Here is a 26,248-nt window from a genome sequence, read left to right on the forward strand (position 1 = left end):
AACTTGGACTGTCTATCTCAGTATGCGTCAGGAGATCCGAGACCCATAGGTGCATCATCAACTGCAGAAAGATCTGATTGAGCACCTATGGAGGCTCAAGGGGGACGCCGTGTGATGAAATACGAGTTTTTATTTGTTGAACTATATAATTTGTATTGAACTATTTGTTGTTGTACTATTTTGTTGAAGTATTTGATTTTCCTGTGATGAAATATGTGATAAGAAATAATTGTGTTGATAATTGAACGCCGAGACACGGCGAAACCATGCCGAATATGGGCCTATTCTCGCCCATATGGACCTGCAAAGTGGGCCAATTTCGACGTCTGGGGGCAACGACTGGGCGCAAAACCGCCCGCAGCGCCGATTGTATCGCCGGCTCGCCCCAAGGGGCGATTTTTATGCGTCCTGAGGGGCCAACGGCTAGAGATGCCCTAAATACACAGAGACTCCATCCACTACACGACATGTGACTAGCCTCCATCTTCTTTGTCTTTTCACGCTTCCAATCATGATTTTGATGACCACGCTCAGTAGTCAATACCCTGTCGCACACATGCACAACTTCCTTGTCCCGTCTTTCGCTTGCTACCAGCGCGGCCTTGCTAGACCTGCTCTCTGCCCAGGCCTCCTGCCATCGGGCAATCGCCTCGGCCTGCTGGCCTGCTCACGTCCGCGCCTGATCTTCCCCATGCACTGTTGCTTCGCCGTTTGATGTAAACGAACAAGTCGATCGATTCGCCGCCACTGCTGCACGCCACCAATCTCGACGAGATCGGTTTCTCTTTTTCTTTAACAAATCACGAATGTATTAGCAGATTTTCCTTCGGTTTTGCACAACATCTGCACACGCAACCCATCAACAATCACACGCCTGCACCCAGCCTCGAGCGCCGCACCTCGATCACGCCCTTCGTTGGGCCTTGAACAGCCAGCCGCTACTCCTGGGCTGCACCAGGCTACGCCTTGCTCTCCCTAGCGCTGCTCCGCTGCTGGTCCTTCTGCACGCTTGGGCCTTGGGCCATGCGTTATGCGGCGCTGTTGTAAACCGATCCGATCTGCCCGTGACATATCTCGTCGAGAATTGCTGCTGCAAACCGATCCGATCTGCCGCTGCCTCTGTAATCCGATTGCTTCTCGAGCAGATATCCATCGAATCTTTTCATCACCTCACGCGACCAACTCGATTCTTCCGCTCCTTCCTCTAGATCAAACACAACCGTAACCTCCTCGTAACCTTGGTCATGATACCATTTGTTAGAATAAATTCAAGGTGCACCGTCGATCTACCGAGGACCAAGCAATCACACAAACACGACACCGAGATTTGTTAACGAGGTTCACCGACATGGCTACATCCCCGGGGCCTGACTACAGGCGCTCCTCTCCGTGACACTGTCACAATACCACACCCCGGCCGCCCGGCGCCGGCACACGCCGCCGGCTCCCCCCGTGTGTCCGTGCTATTATGTTGGCATAGGTTACATCGTGCGTCTACCTCCGATATATATGAGAGGCCTAGGATACAAGTGTCCTATTAAGACACAACTCTTATCCTGTCTACACACAATTCAAAACCAAATCCAATTGTAACCTACCTTTATACAATAATATTCGACACAACTCTAACATTAGCCTTAAGCCAAGCCCACGTCCAAGGTGATACAATGACCATCATAAACATTGCACAAACTTCCAGAAAAAAGCATCCCATAAATAACATGTATGTGATTGCAATGTCGACTCTATTGTACCTCTGTTTGTTGCCAACTGTGAAGAAGAGCACAAGGGCAAGGAAAGCTGATACTTGAGAGGTGCACCGAAGTATGATGCCGCTCCTTGTCCGAAGCACTGCAGCCTTTGTATAGACATCACAATACATGATACCTAGTTCAACATCAACCAACTTGGCCAACTTGGCCTGTTGGACTTGATGTGATCGAGCATAGCTCTCGTCCAAGTTGTTGCGCGGAAGCCTTCTGGTATCTGGAAGAGTGTAAATCCAGTAAATAATGCTAGAGTAGCTAGCATCCTCCTCTAGTTCTGGATGAGTCAACCTATTTTCTTCTTCATTACTATTGCAGCCACTGATGTTTTGTAAGTTCCCGTACATGAGAGCGATCGTCCTCTCCTCATACTTAATGATTCCAGCAACAAACGTAAAGATGCCCGGAACAAGAATCTGCACATTTCGCCAAGCAGTAGACTTCCAGAAGACATACAAGGCTAGGACCACTTGGACTATCAAATTTAACAAATGCCTCAACCACAAACTGTTGTCCTCCAAGGAAAAAGCAGTGATGGTGTCCTGTCCGCCAAGATGAAGCAGTAGGAAGGGTGCCCAAAAGAAAGCTAGTGGGTGGTTTTCTGTCAGTTGGGTGGTGTTTTCCGCTTGTTTTGAGAGTAAACCAAGGGTGTAAACTGCTACCATGTCTGCCACTAAATAAGCTATCCAAATGATGCCACTAAGAAACTTAGCGCCACGTCGTCGAAGGCTGCCAGTAAAAAAGAGGAATATTTGTAGCATGAAACTGAGAAGCACAAGCAGTTGGATCTCCCATTCATTCAATAGTCGCAACAAGGTCCCCATTGTTAATTGGATGTCCAATGCAACAAACCTGCACCAGGGATATCAATGAAAATGACATTTAGGTGTGATCTTCGTCAAATCTATGAATTTATTTTATTTGCGTATTAACATTTCTTTGTTTATAGTATGTGCTCAACTAGTTTGCGTGCATGGTGAACTCATGCATGGTCCCAAATAAATTGGTGTATGTACATTTTAAGTTAATGCTAGTTATTAACATAAACATATTGAATTGTGGTGGTAAATGCTACCTAAACAGCTGCATAACTACATTAGTCGTACATGTGGTGACATGGACACTATTGATCTACTCCCTCCCTCCATCTATATAGGGCCTAATGCGTTTTTCGAGGCTAACTTTGACCAAATGTTAGAGCAATAATATATGACATGCAACTTACACAAAGCACACCGTTAAATTCGTGTGTGAAAGGAGCTTTCAATGATATAATTTTCACATTGTGCATGTCATGTATTATTAATCTTGTCAATAGTCAAAGGTGGTCTTAAAAAACGCATTAGGCCCTATATAGATGGAAGAAGGGAGTATGTTTGATAGACATTTTGACAATCGCATTACCAAGATGGTGGTGGATCGCTGGTAGCTGTTTGCTGAACACCCAGGCAACTACACAACTAAGATTTTGGTAACCGATTATCATGTGTTTGGAACTTAATTATCCTACCACTTAAAGAACCAGATAACGGTTATTATAGAAAATAACCACCCTTGTTGCGACCAATGAACAAATAATAATATACAAGAATGTAGCCATATAGGATACAAAGCCTAGACTACTAACTGGCGTATTTGTCGTATCACATATCACATCATGTAGCACATATTATGAACACCACTAAGATCATTGTACCAAATTAGTAATTTACCAATGTCACTCACTTGAGGGATGCCTCATTTGCACATGCAACTATCATTCAACATGGCAATCACCAATTTGCATGGCAACCAAGCAAGCAACCTTAGCTTCTTCCGATTCACTCTGTCAATGAAGCAAACAAATGAATCGCAAAGCTAGCCTAACTAAAACTACTCTCTCCATTCTGGTTTACAGGCCCCGCACTTATATCTAAGTGGTCTATGTAACCAATGAAATACATATTATAAAAACGGAAATACTAAAAGTTTGATGTCAATTTTTAAGCATGGTAAAACGAACGGTTTTATGGCAACAACAAAATTTGCCATCTCGGGCGTTTAGTTTCCATGCAAAAAGAATCTCACGTTCGATTTAGAACAGTCAATTTTTTTGTGATATAAAAATCATGTTGAGTTTGTTAATTTGTGGACGTAGTGGGTACACGCTGAGCTTCTAAACAGGAAAAGAGGTGGTAGGCGAAAAGTTGGGCCACACAATCTTCCTAGAGGAGCAGTCATAATGCAATGATCAACGCAGTTAATGCATGGGGTACTACGCAATAAACCCGGACGGAGGTAGTAGTACGTACCTCGCTGTTATTCATCTGGTTGATAGTGGTACCAACGCCAAGCTACCACATGAAAATGGCTTGCTGACTTGACAGTGCAGTTGCAGAGCAAGCTGCTATGACTCCTCCCGGTCGACAAAGGGCATTCTAAGCCCCAACTATGGTGGAGTGGAGCTTTGTTTTTTTTTGAACCGGGCTTATACCCCTTTCCATTGCAAAGAACGAAAATACAACCAGTTCAGACTAGAATAACAGGAGGAGGGAAAGAGGTATAGCGAGTTCTAGCACTACCAGGAAACCCACCATACTCGCTCGCCGTCGAAACGAGTATCATGGGGCGAAAACCTGGATAGCACAAATTAACGTCTAACCTATTACATTCTTAAAAGATCAGGCCAAAGTATATCAAGGACATAGATGCATGAAACTTGGGGAGGGGGGGAGCAGTGTTGAGATCGCGCGTCCGTCATCTCCTCATCCAGCGCATCTCCAGAGAGCATCAGGCACCATGGATTGATTGCTTGACAGCACCACACATCTTCATCAGCTGCATCGTCCCGGCCCTGATCATCTCAGCCCCAGCGCGAAGATCCTTGGCGTCCTCTCCATGTTGAAGCCCTGTCCAATAGATTAGAAAGGAACAAAGAGAAAACACAATCTCAAAAGGAGTATTGATTTGTTTCTTTTCAAAAGTAGCTCGATTGCGTGCCAGCCAAATGGCCCAACACATGGCCGCCAAACCCACTGTATAAAACTTTTGCTTCCCAGGAAGGAATTTGTGGCACCAAACAAAGTATTGCCAGTAATCCGACGGGCATCTATCAGTGCCAAGGGCTACTCCAATGGATCGCCAAATAATTCTAGCCACAGAGCAAGTAAAGAACAAGTGCTGCACTGTTTCCACCTGTTTGCAAAAAGAGCAACAGGGATTTCCTGTCCATTTTCTTTTGCTCATCACTTGTCTAGTAAGGATTGCGTGTTGCGACACTTGCCACATAAAGATCTTGATTTTAAGAGGGATCTTGGCTTTCCAAACCCATCTATAATGGCACCCGCTCAGGGGTTTCTCCAGCATCTTGTACACCGACTTAGTGGTGAACTTGCCATTCTGGTTGAGTCCCCAGAAGATACGATCATCCCTCTCAGTAAGGATAATTTCACTGACTACCCCACGCATATCTTCCCATTGATTGCGCAAATCAGGGGTAAGCCAACGTGTGAACATAGAAGCGTCATTAAGCCCATCTCTTTTGTCCAGGGTGCTTATTGGGTGGTTACAGATAGGATCTTTCCAAAGCCTAATCAAGTTCCCAGCACCAATTTCAATTTTCCTTCCCATCATATAAATGTCTTTAATCTTGAGCAGAGCTTTCCAACATGGTGAATCGGAGAATTTGGGAGAAACTTCAGCAACAGAAGTGTTGCGAAGATATCTGGCCCGGATTATATCCTGCCATAGTCCGTTTTGCGTCTCTAGTTTCCACCATCATTTAACCATGAGACTAATGTTTTGCTTTCTAAGATCTTTTATACCCAAACCTCCTTTTTCTTTGGATCTACATATCTTGTTCCATTTAACAAGATAGTATCTTCTTTTTTTGTTGCACCCTTGCCAGAAAAACTTACGTCTATGTTTATCCAGCTTTTCTATGAAGGTCTTATTCATGAGCCACATAGACATGTGGTAGAGAGAAATCTGTGTGACGATGGAATCAAGCAGCGTGTGTCTCCCTCCCATCGATGCGGCATTACCAATCCAGGCCTCAAACCTCTTTAGGTATTTACCAACAATAAACTCCCAATCGGAAGATTTGAGGTTAGCATAACTCACAGGCATTCCCAAGTATTTGAGTGGAAAACTGCCAACCTCACAGTCGAAGATTTCCGCATATTTATTCACTGTATTTTCATCTCCACCCACAGTGAGAATCTCACTTTTCTGAAAATTAACTTTCAGGCTAGACATCATTTCAAACATATACAGCAGCAACTTCAGGTTGACAGCTTTATCAATATCATCTTCGGTACAAATAATTGTATCATCTGCATATTGTAGAACCGCCACTCCATCAGGAATAAGGTCTGCGGCCAAGCCCACAATAAGTTTGTTTTTCTGGGCATTTTTGATCATTTTAGTGAGGCATTCAACTGCTAAGTTAAACAGGAAAGGGGAGTGTGGATCCCCCTGTCTAACCCCTTTTTTGCTTTGAAAGTATGGTCCAACACTACCATTAAGTTTGATGCTCACCGTCCCATTGTGTAAAATATTTTCAATCCAACCACACCAGGTTTCGTTAAAGCCCCTCATCTTATGACATTCTAGGAGGAAGTCCCAATTCACCTTATCATATGCTTTTTCAAAGTCCAACTTAAGGACGATCCCCACTTTCTTTTTAACATAAGTGTAGTTAAGAATCTCATGAAGGGACAGAACCCCATCCATGATGTTTCTCCCTTTTACAAAGGCGTTTTGGGTTGTACTAATAAGTTTGTTCGCATAGATGGCAACTCTGCGGTCCAGAACTTTGGTGATCAACTTATATGGGCATCTCAACAAACAAATAGGTCTGTATTGTTGGATTTTCTCGGCTTCAGACACCTTAGGAAGTAAAGTAATGACTCCATAATTAAGCCGCCGGACATCCAGTGTCCCTTGGTGGAGAGCTTTGAAAAGGGCCATAATGTCATCCTTGACTACATCCCAACACACCTGATAGAACTCAGCAGGGATATTATCAGGCCCAGGAGCTCTATTAGGGGCCATGTCGGAAAGAGCCTCTTTAACCTCTTGTTCTGTAAATTCTCGACAAAGATCTTTATTATCTTTTTCGTCTAGTTTCTCTTCAGGGGACCAGGTCCCCGGGTCGAGATGAACCCGGTTACCAGGGGCTGGTCCAAACAGCTCTTTGTAGAACTCAGTGGCATGTGCAATTAAGTTGTCCGTGCCTTCAATCATTGTTTCCCCCACTTTAAGTGAATAAATTGTATTTTTACGCTTCCACCCGTTAGCAATTTTATGATAATAGTCGGTATTCAGGTCTCCTTTGAGCAACCAACGCTCGTGGGACTGTTGTAACCAAAATATTTCCTCATTAACCAGGAGCTCATATAGCTCAGCGTTAATATCCATTTTCCTACTGTATAGGTCAGGAGGCAACATATCTTCTTCCTCCAGTTCCTCAAGCATAGCTAGTTCCATACGTAGATCCTTTTTTCTTTTCTTATCGTGCCCATATTTATCCGAGCCCCACCCTTTAAAATAAGTTTTGATTCTTTTCAGCTTGATGTTCAAGACAACAATTGGGTCTGATGAGGCCACCTTTCTAGCCCAAATTCTCCTAACAGTGGGCAAGAACTTGTCGTCATTGATCCAAGACAGGTTAAAACGAAATTCACGGGGTTTCGGGGCTTCGCGCCCCTCTTCCCCGGAGGACAACAGAAGCGGATTATGATCAGATAGTTCCCGGACTAATTTCCTCACAGAGACCAGTGGAAATATATCTTCCCAGCCCTTGGACATGAGTATTCGGTCTAATTTTTCCAGCGTGGGATGAGTCTGGTTGTTAGTCCAGGTATACTTCCCCCCATTGATGTGGATCTCCCTAAGAGCTAGTGTATTGATAATGGAGTTAAACAGATCAGTAGCTTTATTGTTAGCCATTTTCTTATTCTTCTCTCCCGAGTGTCTCAGGATGTTGAAGTCTCCTCCCACTATATAGGGAATGGTCATGTCACTACAAAAGGATGCTAGCTCTACCAGGAAATCATTTTTGAACTCATCATGCGCCGACCCATAAACTACCAGCAGCCCTCAATGTGTTTTCTTCTGCTTGTCATATAAAAGAAGTTGTAGAACATATTTGCCTTTAGCACAGGAAACTATATCAAAAGTGTCTCTCCTCGCACCACATAAAATGCCCCCAGATTTGCCCATAGAAGGCACCCAGTTCCACTGGAATATGTCAAAGGGGTCAATTCTTCTCAAACACTTGGGAGTGAAATCTTTCTTAATGGTTTCTTGTAGACCCAGGAAGTCAAGGGAATGGTCACTAATCATGTCTGAGAGGCAGGTGGCCATTCCTTTCTTGCCTACCCCTCAACAGTTCCAAATGAGGCCTCTCATTTGGAACGTTTTTTGTGGAATTTGGTTCGAGTAACCCTACCAGGAGACGGGGTAGGGTTACATGGCATTCCTTCCTCAGCATTGTTCCTTTTCTGACTCCTAGTCACAGGCCTAGAAATCTTGATATTAGATTTATTATGCTTTTTCCTCTTAGGTTTCACAGAAGAGATCTGCTCAAAAATATGCTCTTCCTGGTCTAGCCACTCTAAATTCACAGGGGTGTTCCTGCCTAAGCCATCTATCACAGTCATGTCATCCTGCTCTTTATCAGCACAATTATCTTCTTTTTTATCATCTAACTCTTTTCGCGCGCATTCAAGCTCTCTAACAACGTCAACAACAGCAAAGTCATCATTTGCTATTTCCACCCCTATCTTATTAGCTTTGCTAACTAATTCATTATCAGAAAGCACATCAAAACAGCGACACCCAAACAGCCGACCACTTCCTTCCTGCGCATTGGGGGTTGAGAACTTGAGATCAAGGAGGACAGGGATGTTGTCGTCGGAGCTCGGGCGACGGCATCACGACATGCCTCGCCATGTGGGCTAAGTCGGCGAGGAGGGGTCCGGCAAAGGTGGAGAGTGGGGGAGTGGGGACGTTGGAGTGAGGCCGGCGCGCCCTGCGGTGAGAAACAGTGGTGGCGATGGATCACGTGGGGTGCAGAAGGCTCGCTGCTGGTGCGAAGGGAGACGATGGCGGATCACCGTGGTTGAGAAAGGAAGTGGCAGCCGGCAGCCACATCCACGTTGGAGACAAGGTGCCAGTGATGGAGGAGAAATCAGCTTGAAGAAATGGGGGAGAGAGAGAAGACGTGGCTGTGCTGTTTTGGCGAGAGGATAAGGTCGGGAGATCGGACGGCGCCCCACCACTCGTCCCCTTCCGTAGCGTAGAAGCCGACCACCTCCAGCAGGCTTCCCCGTCGCTGCCCGACTATAATCCGTTTCCTTTCATTATACGGTTTTTGTTTTTTTTTCGACAAAGAGCATTTTATTCAATTGATATAACAGCATTGAAAGAATGCCCGGCATCTACAAAGCACGATGCACACAACCAACAAGTCTAATAAACCTATACAAATTTGTTTTAAACAAAAATAAATCAGTTCGGCCTAGGGTGGAGCAAATCCTATCTAAAGATTACTCCGACATCCATGTTGAGAGAAAACCTCACTGGACGTATACGCTAGCCGTGTAGACGCCATCATAAAAATATCTCTATCCTTCGGCCTCTGTAGGATGAACCAAGTACGGAGCCATCGCGTACACGCATGAATAACCAGCACAGAAGATGAAATACATTTATTGTTAAAAGTCACATCATTTCTGGTAAGTCAAGATGCCCAACATAAGGCAGCCGCCCCCACAAGTAGATGTGCAGAAAATTGTTGATCAATACCCCGCAAGCAATTACTGAACATATTACATGCACTATATGGGGATATAGATTTGAAACTACTTGAACTATGGCCCAGACTGCACGAGCAAATTTACACGCAAAAAACAAGTGTTTAATTGACTCGTCATGTTGTCAAAAGACTCATGTTTTGCTACCTTACCAGTTACGTCGTGCCAGATTATCTCTACTTAAGATGACCCCTCAGTTTAGAAATCAGAGGAATATCTTTACTCTTACAGGAATTTTGAGCTTCCACAATTTCTTGTTATCATCTGAAACATCACTATGAACCAATGCATCATACAAAGATTTGACGGAAAAGCTATAGTTCTCATGCAAATTCCATCAAAACTTGTCTGGTTCACCTGACAGCTGAATGGCCTCCAAACGAATGAGTAATTCATTCCATGCTACCACCCGAGGCCCAAAAGGGCCCCTTTGGAAAGAAATATCAGGGTTTTCTTGTCTCGGAAGTTGTTTGATCGTGACGAATTTATGTATGACAATTCTGTACAAGCTAGGGTATTGCACCATAAGTGGAGTGACCCCAGCCAGGTGTCTTCCCAGAAACGAACCTGAGAACCATCCCTAACTGAGAAAGTGGCAAATTGTAAAAAGAATTCCTTAGCCTTCATCATGCCACTCCAAAAAATGTGAATCACCGGGTTTCCAAAGAACTTTAGAAATGGCTTTGGACCCCACGTACTTATTACGAATGATTTCCTGCCACACTTTATTCTCAGTGAGTAGTTTGTATACCCATTTACTTAGGAGAGCAATGTTTTTAATTTCAAGATCCTGAACTTCAAGGCCCCTTTGACTTTTAGGTTGGCATAAAACACTCCACCTAGCCAGCCGATATTTCTTGAATTCATTATCACTGCCAGAAAAATCGGATCTAAAATAATCGAGGTGCTCAAGAACCCCTTTCGGTAAGTGATAGAACCATGTTGCCGAGGACGGAATTGAACAGAATCAACCGTTCCCCATACGACAAGAGTTTGTCCTTCCAACTTGCTAGACGTTTCTCGAGTCTTTCTTCCACGTGCTTCCACTCAGCGATAGTTAAACGCCGATAGTGAATAGGAATACCTAAATGCCAAATAGCCGAAAATATCACCATACGCAGATACAGACTCTGCAGCATTGCCAAAACAGAAAAGCTCACTCTGATGGATATTAATTACCAGAGAGCTCCTCAAATGCACATAAAAGCAACTTGAGGTTCCTTGCTTTATCTAGGTCGTGATCCATAAAAATAATAGTGTCATCCGCATATTGAATAACAGAAAGACGTTCTTCTACCAAATGAGGGATCACACCGCTCATCTCCATGGGCAGGTTAGCCCGCTGAACAAGGGTAGCTAACATATCACACCTTTCATTATACATGGGTGCTGTGTTCGGCTTGGACAATGTTCGGCTTGGACTCTAAACAGTCACCGATTAGGGCATGTCCACACGCAAACCTTCCACATGCATCAAACCAGAGACAAATGTGGGGCTTTGCGGGAGTTTGGGCCGATCCCATGCCCGCTTCTGACCATTCTGGCCTATTAAAACCCCTCCTCCCTCGCCCGCGCTCGTTCCCGTCCTGCGCCAGCTGCCCGCATTCATGCAGCTGTAAAGCACACCGCTCAACATTGAAGACGGCTTAGGGCGGACGCGACCTCTCAGTGCCTCTGCCATTGAAGCGGCGCGCTGATGTCTACTACACAACCTTCTTCTTGTAGACGTTGCTGGGCCTCCAAGTGCAGAGGTTTGTAGGACAGTAGCAAATTTCCCTCAAGTGGATGACCTAAGGTTTATCAATCCATGGGAGGCGCAGGATGAAGATGGTCTCTCTCAAGCAACCCTGCAATCAAATAACAAAGAGTCTCTTGTGTCCCCAACACACCCAATACAATGGTAAATTGTATAGGTGCACTAGTTCGGCGAAGAGATGGTGATACAAGTGCAATATGGATGGTAGATAATAGTTTTTGTAATCTAAAAATATAAAAACAGCAAGGTAACTAATGATAAAAGTGAGCGTAAACGGTATTGCAATGCTAGGAAACAAGGCCTAGGGTTCATATTTTCACCAGTGCAAATCCTCTCAACAATAATAACATAATTGGATCACATAACTATCCCTCAACATGCAAAAAAGAGTCACTCCAAAGTCACTAATAGCGGAGAACAAACTAAGAGATTATGGTAGGGTACGAAACCACCTTAAAGTTATTTTTTCCAATCAATCCGTTGGGCTATTCCTATAAGTGTCACAAACAACCCTATAGTTCGTACTAGAATAACACCTTAAGACACAAATCAACCAAAACCCTAATGTCACCTAGATACTCCAATGTCACCTCAAGTATCTGCGGGTATGATTATACGATATGCATCACACAATCTCATATTCATCTATTCAACCAACACATAGAACCTCAAAGAGTGCCCCAAAGTTTCTACCGGAGAATCACGACGAAAACGTGTGCCAACCCCTATGCATAGGTTCATGGACGGAACCCGCAAGTTGATCACCAAAACATACATCAAGTGAATCACGTGGTATCCCATTGTCACCACAGATACGCAGCGCAAGACATACATCAAGTGTTCTCAAATCATTAAAGACTCAATCCGATAAGATAACTTCAAAGGGAAAACTCAATCCATTACAAGAGAGTAGAGGGGGAGAAGAAACATAAGATCCAACTATAATAGCAAAGCTCGCGATACATCAAGATCGTGCCAAATAAAGAACACGAGGGAGAGACAGATCAAACACATAGCTACTGGTACATATCCTCAGCCCCGAGGGAGAACTACTCCCTCCTCGTCATGGAGAGCACCGGGATGATGAAGATGGCCACCGGAGAGGGATTCCCCCTCCGGCAGGGTGCCGGAACGGATCTAGATTGGCTTTCGGTGGCTACAAAGGCTTCTGGTGGCGGAACTTCCGATCTATTGTGCTCTCTGATCGTTTTAGGGTATATGGAGATATATAGGCGGAAGAAGTACGTCAGGGGAGCCACGAGGGGCCCACGAGGGTGGAGGGCGCGCCCAGGGGGTGGGCGGGCCCCCTGCCTCGTGGCTTCCTCGTTGCTTCCCTTACGTGGACTCGAAGTCTCCCGGGTTGCTTTCCTTCCAAAAATAAGTTCCGTAAAGTTTCAGGTCAATTGGACTCCGTTTGATTTTCCTTTTCTGCGATACTCTAAAACAATGAAAAAACAGAAACTGGCACTAGGCTCTAGGTTAATAGGTTAGTCCCAAAAATCATATAAAATAGCATATAAATGCATATAAAACATCCAAGGTTGATAATATAATAGCATGGAACAAACAAAAATTATAGATACGTTAGAAACGTATCAGCATCCCCAAGCTTAATTCTTGCTTGTCCTCGAGTAGGTAAATGATAAAAACAGAATTTTTGATGTGGAATGCTACCTAACATATTTCTCTAAGTAATTCTTCTTTATTTTGGCACAAATGTTCAGATCCATAAGATTCAAGACAAAAGTTTAATATTGACATAGAAACAATAACACTTCAAGCATACTAACTAAGCAATCATGTCTTCTCAAAATAACATGGCCAAAGAAAGTTCATCCCTACAAAATCATATAGTTTAGTCATGCTCCATTTTCGTCACACAAGAATGCTCTCATCATGCACATCCCCGATGACAAGCCAAGCAATTATTTCATACTTTAGTAATCTCAAACTTTATAAACCTTCACGCAATACATGAGCGCGAGCCATGGACATAGCACTATGGGTGGAATAGAATATGATGATGGGGGTATGTGAAGAAGACAAAAAAGGAGAAAGTCTCACATCAACGAGGCTAATCAATAAGATATGGAGATGCCCATCGATTGATGTTAATGCGAGGAGTAGGGATTGCCATGCAACAGATGCACTAGAGCTATAAGTGTATGAAAGCTCAACAAAAGAAACTAAGTGGGTGTGCATCCAACTTGCTTGCTCACGAAGACCTCGGGCACTTGAGGAGGCCCATTGTTGGAATATACAAGCCAAGTTCTATAATGAAATATTCCCACTAGTGTATGAAAGTGACAAAACAAGAGACTCTCTATCATGAGGATTATGGTGCTACTTTGAAGCACAAGTCTGGCAAAGGATAGTAGCATTGTCCCTTCTCTCTTTTTCTCTCATTTTTTTGGGCCTTCTCTCTTTTCTATGGCCTTTCTATTTTTTGGGGCCTTCTCTTTTTTTATTCCTCACTTGGGACAATGCTCTAGAAAATGATGATCATCACACTTCTATTTATTTACAACTCAATGATTACAACTCGATACTAGAACAAAGTATGACTCTATATGAATGCCTCCGGCGGTGTATCGGGATATGCAATGAATCAAGAGTGACATGTATGAAAATTATGAACGGTGGCTTTGCCACAAACAGGGCTAGTCCTGAGATTTTGGGGGCCCGGGGCGAAATTAAAATTTGGGGCCCCTTAAAAAATTTCTTCTAGCATTCTTCGACGAAAGTCACTTGTCTCGATCTCACCTTGGATCCATCCTCCTGCTAGTTGTGTGAAGTTGGACGTAGATGATGCGATGGCAAGGTTGTGATTGTGTCGATCGCAAGGAGCCATAAGGGTGATTTCATGGGAGCAACTAGTGTCACCATGCTGGCATCCGGGACTCTTGGACAAAGGAAGCACTTTTGATGGTGGTCAATTTGCTCGGTGGTAAGGGGAGAATCGTTAGTACTGGTTCCGGGTCATCAATACACCCATGATGGTTCAGTGTGGCATTATGGGCAAACCACGAATGAGATTATGGCAAGAAGCAAGGCGCTCGAAGATATCTCTTTCATTTACGAGATAATATCTTCAAATAAAGAGGCGCACATGCTATTGCGCTCTTCGCTGAGAGATGTGGATGGTCACCATGTGTGGCATTTCATGATAACGTCTAATTAAATAATGCAAATATGATTCTAAATGAAATAAAATTATGATGGTTTCATCTAACAATTTAAACTAAGATGATATACACTAAATGCAAGAATATGCACTAGATATTATCATTTGACCATCCTTGACCGAGTGATCACAGAACTCTTGCTGCTGCTTCCATGTATGAAATTTATGATTTTATTAGATAAATAGAATTGCAAATCAAGCCACACATTAAGAGAGGAAGAGAGAAAGAAAGAGAGTACTGAAACTAAACCTAATTGTACCGATGCATACACACCTGAAGATGACTCTTTAGATGGTAGATCATGAGGCCGTTCACCCTTAACTCCCATAATCCTCATGATAGTATTCTAAGTTGCCTCTGCCTGACATGAACAAAAATTACCAGGTAACTGAAAAATCAAAAAGTTATCAGGTTCTAGACTGAAACAAGAAGCATAGATCGATCTCCCCATTGCCTGACGCTGCCGTGGAGTGGAGATCGACGGTCCACCGGAGACGGGACTTGGGTTCATGGTGATGAGGCCGGAGTCACCGGCTTGCGGCTCATGATCTGGGTGAAAAGGAATCAGCCGAAATCATTGGGAAGCAGTCAATGAATTCTCGACGGGAAGGGATACATGATAACGTACTCGTGGCCTTGTGGGCTATCTAACTATGTGCGTATCTCAGGCCTTGCGTCTCCCTGGGCTAATTAACTTTATTTTTGGAGGCAACTCTGGGCTAATTAACTATGTACGTGGTGGGAGGGGCCCCTTGGCTTTCGGGGGCCCGGGGCGGCCGCCCCTGCTGCCCCCCCCCCCTCAGGGCCAGCCCTGGCCACAAATACTATGTCAACTACATGATCATGCTAAGCAATATGACAATGATGAATGTATCATGATAAAAGGAATGGTGGAAAGTTGCATGGCAATATATCTCGAAATGGCTATGGAAATACCATAATAGGTAGGTAGGTGGCTGTTTTGAGGAAGATATAAGGAGGTTTATGTGTGAAAGAGCGTATCATATCACGGGGTTTGGATGCACCGGCGAAGTTTTCATCAACTCTCAATGTGAGAAAGGGCAATGCACGGTACCGAAGAGGCTAGCAATGATGGAATGGTAAGAGTGCGTATAATCCATGGACTCAATATTAGTCATAAAGAACTCACATACTTATTGCAAAAATCTACAAGTCATCAAAAACCAAGCATTACGCGCATGCTCCTAGGGGGATAGATTGGTAGGAAAAGACCATCGCTCGTCCCCGACCGCCACTCATAAGGAAGACAATCAAATAACACCCCATGTTTCAAATTTGTTACACAACGTTTACCATACGTGCATGCTACGGGACTTGCAAACTTCAACACAAGCATTTCTCAAATTCACAACTACTCAACTAGCACGACTTTGATATTATTACCTCCATATCTCAAAACAATCATCAGGTATCAAACTTCTCTTAGTATTCAATGCACTCTATATGAATGTTTTTATTATATCCCTCTTGGATGCCCATCATATTAGGACTAATTTCATAACCAAAGCAAATTACCATGCTGTTCTAAAGACTCCCAAAATAATATAAGTGAAGCATGAGAGTTCGTCTATTTCTACAAAATAAAACCACCACCGTGCTCTAAAAAGATATAAGTGAAGCACTAGAGCAAATGACAAACTACTCCGAAAGATATAAGTGAAGGTCAATGAGTAGTCGAATAATTATGCAACTATGTGAAGACTCTCTAACATTTAATAATTTCAGATCTTGGTATTTTATTCAAGAAGCAAGCAAAAATAAATAAAATAAAATGACGCTCCAAGCAAAACACATATCATGTGGCGAATAAAAATATAGCTCCAAGTAAAGTTACCGATGAACGAAGACGAAAGAGGGGATGCCTTCCGGGGCATCCCCAAGCTTAGGCTTTTAGTTGTCCTTAAATATTACCTTGGGGTGCCTTGGGCATCCCCAAGCTTAGGCTCTTGCCACTCCTTATTCCATAGTCCATCGAATCTTTACCCAAAACTTAACTTCGCAACACAAAACTTAACAGAAAACTCGTAAGCTCCGTTAGTATAAGAAAATAAATCACCACTTAGGTACTGTAATGAACTCATTCTTTATTTATATTGGTGCTAAACCTACTGTATTGCAACTTATCTATGGTTTATAAACTCTTTTACTAGCCATAGATTTATCAAAATAAGTAAACAACACATGAAAAACAGAATCTGTCAAAAACAGAACAGTCTGTAGTAATCTGGATCAAACGTATACTTCTGTAACTCATAAAATTCTCAAATAAATTGCTGGACGTGAGTAATTTATCTATTAATCATCTTCAAAAACAATTAACTAAATAGCACTGTCCAAATAAAAATGGCAGCAATTCTCGTGAGCGCTAAAGTTTCTGTTTTTTACAGCAAGATTAAAAAGACTTTCCCAAGTCTTCCCAAAGGTTCTACTTGGCACAAACACTAATTAAAATATAAAACCACATATAAACAGAGGCTAGATGAATTATTTATTACTAAACAGGAATAAAAAGCAAATAACAAAAATAAAGTTGGGTTGCCTCCCAACAAGCGCTATCGTTTAACGCCCCTAGCTAGGCATGATGATTTCAATGATGCTCACATAAAGCATAAGAATTGAAACATAAAGAGAGCATCATGAAGAGTATGACTAGCACATTTAAGTCTAACCCAATTCCTATGCATAGGTATTTTGTGAGCAAACAATTTATAGGAACAATAATCAACTAGCATAGGAAAGCAAAACAAGCATAACTTCAAGATTTTAAGGGCATAGAGAGGAAACTTGATATTATTGCAATTCCTACAAGCATATATTCCTCGCTCATAATAATCTTCAGTAGCATCATGAATGAATTCAACAATATAACTATCACATAAAGCATTCTTTTCATGATCTACAAGCATATAAATTTATTACTCTCCACAGAAGAAAAATTCTTCTCATGAATAATAGTGGGAGCAAACTCAACAAAATAATTATCATGTGAGGCATAATCCAATTGAAAACTAAAATCATGATGACAAGTTTCATGTATATCATTATTCTTTATAGCATACAAGTCATCACAATAATCATCATAGATAGCAACTTTGTTCTCATAATCAATTGGAACCTCTTCCGAAATAGTGGATTCATCACAAAATAAAGTCATGACCTCTCCAAATCCACTTTCATCAATATAATCATCATAAATAGGAGGCATTCTTTCATCATAATAAATTTGCTCATCAAAACTTGGGGGACAAAAAATATCATCTTCATCAAACATAGCTTCCCCAAGCTTGTGGCTTTGCATATCATTAGCATCATGGATATTCAAGGAATTCATACTAACAACATTGCAATCATGCTCATCATTCAAATATTTAGTGCCAAACATTTTAATGCATTCTTCTTCTAACACTTTGCCAAAATTTTCCTTTCCATCATACTCACGAAAGATATTAAAAAGATGAAGCGTATGAGGCAAACTTAATTCCATTTTTTTGTAATTTTCTTTTATAAACGAAACTAGTGATAAAACAAGAAAGTAAAAGACTCGATTGCAAGATCTAAAGATATACCTTCAAGCGCTAACCTCCCCGGCAACGACGCCAGAAAAGAGTTTGATGTATACTACACAACCTTCTTCTTGTAGACGTTGTTGGGCCTCCAAGTGCAGAGGTTTGTAGGACAGTAGCAAATTTCCCTCAAGTGGATGACCTAAGGTTTATCAATCCGTGGGAGGCGTAAGATGAAGATGGTCTCTCTCAAGCAAACCTGCAATCAAATAACAAAGAGTCTCTTGTGTCCCAACACACTCAATACATTGGTAAATTGTATAGGTGCACTAGTTCGGCGAAGAGATGGTGATACAAGTGCAATATGGATGGTAGATAATAGTTTTTGTAATCTGAAAATATAAAAACAGCAAGGTAACTAATGATAAAAGTGAGCGTAAATGGTATTGCAATGCTAGGAAACAAGGCCTAGGGTTCATACTTTCACTAGTGCAATTCCTCTCAACAATAATAACATAATTGGATCACATATCTATCCCTCAACATGCAACAAAGAGTCACTCCAAAGTCACTAATAGCGGAGAACAAATGAAGAGATTATGGTAGGGTACGAAACCACCTCAAAGTTATTCTTTCCAATCAATCCGTTGGGCTATTCCTATAAGTGTCACAAACAGCCCTAGAGTTCGTACTAGAATAACACCTTAAGACACAAATCAACCAAAACCCTAATGTCACCTAGATACTCCAGTGTCACCTCAAGTATCCGCGGGTATGATTATACGATATGCATCACACAATCTCAGATTCATCTATTCAACCAACACATAGAATCTCAAAGAGTGCCTCAAAGTTTCTACCAGAGAATCACGACGAAAACGTGTGCCAACCCCTATGCATAGGTTCATGGGCGGAACCCGCAAGTTGATCACCAAAACATACATCAAGTGAATCACGTGGTATCCCATTGTCACCACAGATACGCAGCGCAAGACATACATCAAGTGTTCTCAAATCATTAAAGACTCAATCTGATAAGATAACTTCAAAGGAAAAACTCAATCCATTACAAGAGAGTAGAGGGGGAGAAGAAACATAAGATCCAACTATAATAGCAAAGCTCGTGATACATCAAGATCATGCCAAATCAAGAACACGAGAGAGAGAGAGAGAGAGAGATCAAACACATAGCTACTGGTACATACCCTCAGCCCCGAGGGAGAACTACTCCCTCCTCGTCATGGATAGCACCGGGATGATGAAGATGGCCACCGGAGAGGGATTCCCCCTCCGGTAGGGTGCCGGAACGGGTCTGGATTGGCTTTCGGTGGCTATGGAGGCTTCTGGCGGCGGAACTCCCGATCTATTGTGCTCTCTGATCGTTTTAGGGTATATGGAGATATATAGGCGGAAGAAGTATGTCAGGGGAGCCAAGAGGGGCCCACGAGGGTGGAGGGCGCGCCCAGGGGGGTGGGCGCACCCCCCTGCCTCGTGGCTTCCTCGTTGCTTCCCTTACGTGGACTCCAAGTCTCCCGGATTGCTTTCCTTCCAAAAATAAGTTCTGTGAAGTTTCAGGTCAATTGGACTCCGTTTGATTTTCCTTTTCTGCGATACTCTAAAATAAGGAAAAAACAGAAACTGGCACTGGGCTCTAGGTTAATAGGTTAGTCCCAAAAATCATATAAAATAGCATATAAATGCATATAAAACATCCAAGGTTGAAAATATAATAGCATGGAACAATCAAAAATTATAGATACGTTGGAGACGTATCACGCGCCGGCCGAGAGTGTCGTCCGCGACGCGTCTTCGATGTCTGCGCTTGTTCAATGCTGGGGACGCTTGACTGGACGGGACGGGACGGATATCTATCACGCCCATTCAATGTCGTTGTCCATCCGTATGCTGCCGTTAAGCAGGCTCGCTGGCCGAGAAACCCTCTCTGGCGCCGCGCATTGACGCACCCGGACGCCTCGCCTCACCGGAATCCGCTATTTAAAGGCGGCCTCACCCGGCTAACTCCACACCACAACACAAGCCCCCCATCCTCCCCCCTTGCACTGCATCTGCCATGACTGTAGGCGGCGAAGCTCTGTGGGAGAGTCTTTGCACGGAGATGAAGCACTCCATGGCCGCCCTTGCCGCTGCCTGGCAGAGTCGCCGTGCCAGGCAGATCGAGACCGGCTTGCCGGCCAGCTCACCCGAGGTCTCCGACGACAAGGACTACACCATGATGGACTCCGACGACCCCGTCCTAGCTCCTGCGCCTCCTGTGCACGCCAGTTTCACCATGGACTAGTCGCAAGCGCACTACAATGCCGCCATGCGTAGGTGCAACATGCACCGGCGCATTTGTCGGTGTTCCAGCAGGCGCATGCGCGGCTAGTGAGCACACTGGATGTCGCCGACACGGCTAGTGAGCACGCCGGACTGCACAGGGCATTGAACACATTCGTTTCACCCGCAGCCGGGCTCGTGGCAGCTCGCGTGTGAGATATGAAGCACCGATGCCAAGGGTGCACCCACAATTCGAGCTCGCTGAAGCCAAGCTGAAGGACGTGAGGAATTAGCTTGGAATATGAAGTTTTGATAATCGTTATGTGTTGTTGGAGGAAGTCACTCTAAATTTTAGAGGAATAACTAGTCTCTTAAGAAGGCATAAATTTTCCATCAATGTCAACTATGGGTGGAAGAAATGCGGGGAGGAATAAATTCAGTGAGGAAATATATAGTTTGGGACTTATTATCAACTAAACAAGTGCATGCCCATTGTTTGCAAGTGTATTTACTTATTTGTAAGGACATTTGGCTCATTGGAATATTATAATCTCACTCTTGTTATTCAGTTCTTTACACAAAGGAATATATACTTTGTGGAAACACCCTCTCCTGTAATTTAGGGAAAGAGGAACTAAAGACATGGTTTGCTAATTGAATAAATTAATGTATGATCTTATAACAAGCTTCAAATCAATGGAATAGCAGTTCATATGGGTTTCTAAATGAAGCAAGGCGGCCATCTACAAATGTAAGTGTAAAATAGTTTACATTATTATTGTATACATTAATATTCTTTGGTTGATTGTGCATTGATAAATCACATTGATGGAAGTGCAAGCTTGGTCATTTTCTAACTTTCATACGAAAGGAATTTGTGGAGCTTCCAATGTTTCAGGAGTGAAAATACATAGCAAATATTTTGAAGTGTTTCCCTATGGAAAATTGCAAGTTTGTTAAAATACCTTTGATGAAGGGAATCATAGTCAGTGAGGAATTATATTTGAACTCATGAGGAAAATGGAATAATAAATGGTACTGGAATTTGTATGTATCTTCATTATATTATCATACCTTAGCTACCGGAATTTATGCTGCATTCAAGCAATGGAAAGGACAGACGAGCAGCTAAGGGAATCTCACACATCATATAAGATTGTGGAAAGAGCATCACAGCCTGTCACTTGTTTTGTAATCTATATTAAAGTTAAACACATTGAGAAAGCTATTAGTATATCTACGTGATGAGAGATAAGTCTAGGTATGCATATCCAGTTTTTTTGTGAAGTACTAATATGCTGGTGGTTCACTAACCAAAGTCAGTAATTTCTTTCAAAACATGGTTACTTATGGAGCTTCATTTACTGATTGGATTGGATATTTATGTGGTTTTAAAAAATTTATTCAACATGGTTATCAACTATTTCACTCGATGTGGAATTATTCATATTATGGATGGATATATGTGATGGAAATAATTGACGCAAAAATTTCACTTGAGGAAGTAATACTCAAGGTGGCTATAAAGGTGGAACTGCTCGAGGAAATAATACTTGAGGTGCCAAGGGCAGCTATGCTGGAATAATTAGTCGGAAACTAATGTCTCTAGTGATCTTAAGTGTCACAATAAGGAAATATATTGAGGGAAGGTATCAATATATATTTCTTTCGATTATCAACGTAGTGTTAATCTGGTTGCTGATCACTTGACTAAGCCAATTAGTCATGTTGTATTTGGTAAGCATGTTAAGTCAATGGTTTATGAATATTTGAATGATTGTTTTGGACAAATGGGAGATGTTGGAATTATGTGTCCTGCAACTATATTTAAATTACTTGGAATTAATTGTTAATATTCGGAATACCTCATTATGAAATTATACATGTATTTATACATGAAATTGCTTTACATGGTTAGTATGTAATTGTTACTTGCTGGAATGTACTTAAGTAATACTTCCTCCGTTCCAGAATATAAGGTGTATCGATTTCCGTGCAAGTCAACCATTTGAATGTTTGACCAAGATTATAGAATAAAATATCAACATCTGCAACACCTATAGATAAAATATTAAACTACTTTTCATGAGGAATCAAATGATATAAATTTGGTATTGTGGATATATATTGGTATTATATTTTTCTAAAAACTTGGTCAAACATGCAATCGATTGACTTTTGAAAAAATGAATACACCTTATATAAATGAAAGGAGGAGTATATAATTAAGAAAGTTGTTCGATTATTTATATTGGAAAGACTACTCGGGTACACTGATGATTGGAAAGAGCTAGATCATGTAGTTAGATTACAACCTTAATCTATATAATTAGAGAAAATTACACTCTATTATGACGCGTTTCTCACAAGCACGTGCTCCGGGAACATAATGGGTAGAATTCGTTAACATATAAATATGAGCGTCGTTGGTAATTTGACCTGGACTCTATTCTGAAACCTAGTTGTAATGATTAAGAATCTTATCTATATAAGAGGCGGACTCTTTGAAAAAACAATACAAGAAAGTCCCAGATATACGAATTATATGCGACATCATGGATAAGTGTAAAGGGATCAGGGTAAGACAACAGGCATATCGCCACAACCATCTCCCGGAACAAGGTGTCGCTGGAGGGCATATCGCCACAACCATCTCCCGGAAAAAATAAGTGACTAGGCTTTCGGGATTTCCTAGTGGTTACTGCGGTATGCTCTGAAACGAGAGGTCTCGAGTTTGAACCCAGCACGCATCCTTTTTTTCTTTGAAGTTTAACCTTTTTTTTTGAAGTTTAACAAAAAAGAGGTAAATGGGCCGGCCCAGCGCGGCCTGTACCAGGAGATGCCCATATATTTGTCGAAAAAAAGATTTTGTCTAAAAAACAGGAAATGCCCATATACAGGGGGTTTGGGGCATAACTCCCGGCTCGTTCTTCTTCCTCCTGCCATTCTCTCTGTTCTCTCCCTCTGTTCTTCCATTCCCCTCCGGTGTTTTGCGATTCCCAGCAGTTTAGGCCTCAAATCGAGTAGATCGAGCCATATCCCGGCTGCTAGCACCCCGATCTGTCGATGGGGTAGAGGAGGAATGCCGGTAGTCGCGCGTGAAGAGAGGGCTTCTCTGGTCCGCCATTGTAGCTTGGTTAGCCGTGTTTGGTTCTTCGAGGCGCCTGTGGTGGGGCTTGGCAGGGGAGGAGGCTAGCTCTGGCGATAGGGTAGAGGAGGAGGACCCATAGCCGCTTGCGAGGCAGAGTTTGCTCCGGTCTGGTCCTGTTGGCTGGTCCGCGTAGAAGTTCTTGAAACAGACCTGGAGTGGTATGAGAGAAGCCATGGAGGTCAAGAACACCACCGCAGCGTTTGTCCAGCGCTTCGGAAGCACGGAAGGTCGGCTGGTCCGCGTAGAGGTCCTGGTCCTCTTCAGCTCCTTGGCGTGGGTCCTCCTCGAGCTGTTCGGCTCATTCCGCCGGCGGTACAGCCACGGGTTCTTCCGCCTCCTCGTCTGGACGGCGTACACGCTGTCCACTGTGCTGGCGCCCTACACCATTGGTCTGCTGCAGGCCGGTCCATTCCGCGACCAGACGTTCGTCCTCTGGGGCACCATTCTCCTCCTGATCCAAGTAAACTCCGGCTCCCTCTCCGTCTACAGTATCCAGGATATTGAGCAGAGGAAAAGGATGCTTGTGCAGCAAGTGTTGCAGATATTTCTGGTGCTATGGCTGATCATCAATGGTAGTGGTGGCAACAAGAGTTACACAGCTACCATATGGATTTTCTATATTTATAGCATCATTCAGACAATCCTCAAGTTTGGGCATTTAAGTAATGCGAGCAAAAAGGGAGGTTTGGTGGAGCATTCTAAAGTGATTGCTGACTACATGGTGGTTGAGCATCAACTAGATCAGAACGTCGTTAATCCAAGCACGATGGAGGGGTACAGCTACATATTTGACGGGGAAGTGGAACTAGCTTGCTTGCTTCCAACCGCACCCGAGTACAGAGTTGGACTAAAAGATGTGACCAGTGACAAATACATCACCATTGATTCTGCTTGGCGATGGATCGAGTCTCACAGCTTCAACCCCAAGAAATCTGCGGAAGTCTACAAGGATATGGCGCTCTCCTTCACATTATTCAAACTACTGAAACGGAGATTCTGTGGCTATCGTCTCAGTGAAGCTGGCCTTGAGAAGACACTGCATCTCGTTCTTCATGGGCTCCTCTCCGAGAATGGCAGCTATGTTCGTGCTTTTCGAGTTATCGAGGATGAGTTGGCATTCCTGTATGATTTCTTCTATACAAGGATGGAAACAGCTGGTGTGAGTATCTTCTTTTCAGGAATTGTTCTTTCAACTGCTATTGTTTGGAACAGCATTTCCGGAGCATTTAGCAGGCACTACCATTGTAGCAATTTGGAACAGAGAGTCAATGGAACAGATGTTATTTGTTGGGTTACCATTATTCTGCTTGCCAATATAGTTTTGGTATACATCACGAGCATATATATTACTCCATGTAGAGTGATAGTAGTGGAGAGTCTCAGTCAACGCATTAGGAATGAAATTTCCAGGCCACAAACAAAAACAATAAATCATAATCCCAGAACAGGAGACACCTGGGAAAGAAAGCTTGGGCAGTACTTTCTGTTACTCAACTTCGTCTATGATCCATGGAAATGGAATGCACTGTCTTTTCTGTCACTCGGCTTGATCGAGGCAAAAAGAAAAGGACAGAAGTCAGGGGAGAAGATAAAACTGCCAGATGTAGTCATCGTACGCGTCCTCTCTGGGTTCAAAAAGAACAACGGCAAGCTAGAAAATGGACAGGCAGCACTTGCTAGAAATCAGCTGGGAAGCCAATTCTCATGGGCCTGCACCTTGCCAACACATATCCACACCATCCTTGTTTGGCATATCGCCACAACCATCTCCTTCAACGAGGTGCCACTGGAGGTCAACAACGAGAACCTCCTTGTTGCCATGAGCCTGTCGAATTATTGCGCCTACCTGGTAGCTTTTCTTCCGGACATGCTGCCTGGACATGGCTACGATACACGGCGCATGTTCGCCGCTGTGGTCAAGGAGGCTTGGCAGCACTTTGCCGGATGTGAAACTGTGAGCAGTATATTTGAAAAGCTGATGACGGGATTGCACGGTATCGATGGCACAATCTTATATATGGGAGCCAAGCTTGGGAGAGAACTTAGAGACACGGTTCCCGATGAAGAACAGCGTTGGAAGGCGCTGGCTGACTTTTGGGCGGAGTTCATACTCTTCCTGGCGCCATCGGACAACGCGGACATCCATGCGGAGATGCTGGCCTCCGGCGGGGAGTTCATGACCCATCTCTGGGCGCTTCTCACTCATGCTGGCATTCTGGAGCGGCCCTCTTCGTCCTCTGGGATTGACCCTCTGGGAGGGTCTAATGGTACCACCGCACAAGATTCTGTGGTTTGATTGTGTAATCGATTCAGTGTGTTTGTTCATCCTATTTAAAGTGTGGAACTTTGGAGGTGTCAGTGTGTTCGTCCTGTTTAAAAATTGAGTTATATTCTGAAGTTTATGCTATCTTCTAGTACTCATATGCTTGAAGATTGACCACAAGTTGGTCTGTAATAGCCCCGTAGGCTCTTGTTCTTTCCCGTTTGTAATACACTCCAAGAATTTGAAACTGCTGGGTGCTTTCACCATCCCTATTCTGTTTATTTCGCAACAAGTGACGTATATTTTGGAGGTGTCAGCTATCTGTGTAAAGGCAGCGCATAGTTGTTTGTTCTGGGAAGTATGAAGAGATATTTGGTAAATCTGCACCTTGATATGTGGAGAGAAGATTTAATCCACAGGTGCAGACCCGTGCTATAAGAGTTGTGCTTCAATCCTTAGTCCACCTGCAGTTGTAAGGCCATGATTTGGCTAGTTCGAGCTATTCTCTATCAATGCTACAAACCCCA

The 26,248-nt window shown here is 43.1% G+C and overlaps 2 protein-coding genes across 2 annotated transcripts; one reads left to right on the top strand and one right to left on the bottom strand.

Moving 5' to 3' along the window:
* Positions 1 to 1,521: 1,521 nt before the first annotated feature.
* Positions 1,522 to 4,211, bottom strand: LOC147962325 (uncharacterized). The gene is made up of 2 exons (XM_087537180.1): positions 4,058 to 4,211; positions 1,522 to 2,618 (listed from the first exon to the last, which is right to left on the bottom strand). The coding sequence occupies exon 2, from the start codon at positions 2,588 to 2,590 to the stop codon at positions 1,601 to 1,603; it is 990 nt and encodes a 329-aa protein (XP_087393306.1). The 5' UTR covers positions 2,591 to 2,618; positions 4,058 to 4,211; the 3' UTR covers positions 1,522 to 1,600.
* A 19,407-nt stretch (positions 4,212 to 23,618) lies between these two features.
* On the top strand, positions 23,619 to 25,754 carry LOC147962326 (uncharacterized). The gene has a single exon (XM_087538066.1). The coding sequence runs from the start codon at positions 23,619 to 23,621 to the stop codon at positions 25,752 to 25,754; it is 2,136 nt and encodes a 711-aa protein (XP_087394192.1).
* The last annotated feature ends 494 nt before the right edge of the window (positions 25,755 to 26,248 follow it).

This window comes from Triticum urartu, chromosome 7A (genome assembly GCF_056163025.1).
Source record: "Triticum urartu cultivar PI428250 chromosome 7A, HENAU_Tu73, whole genome shotgun sequence".
Classification (NCBI taxonomy): Eukaryota; Viridiplantae; Streptophyta; class Magnoliopsida; order Poales; family Poaceae; genus Triticum; species Triticum urartu.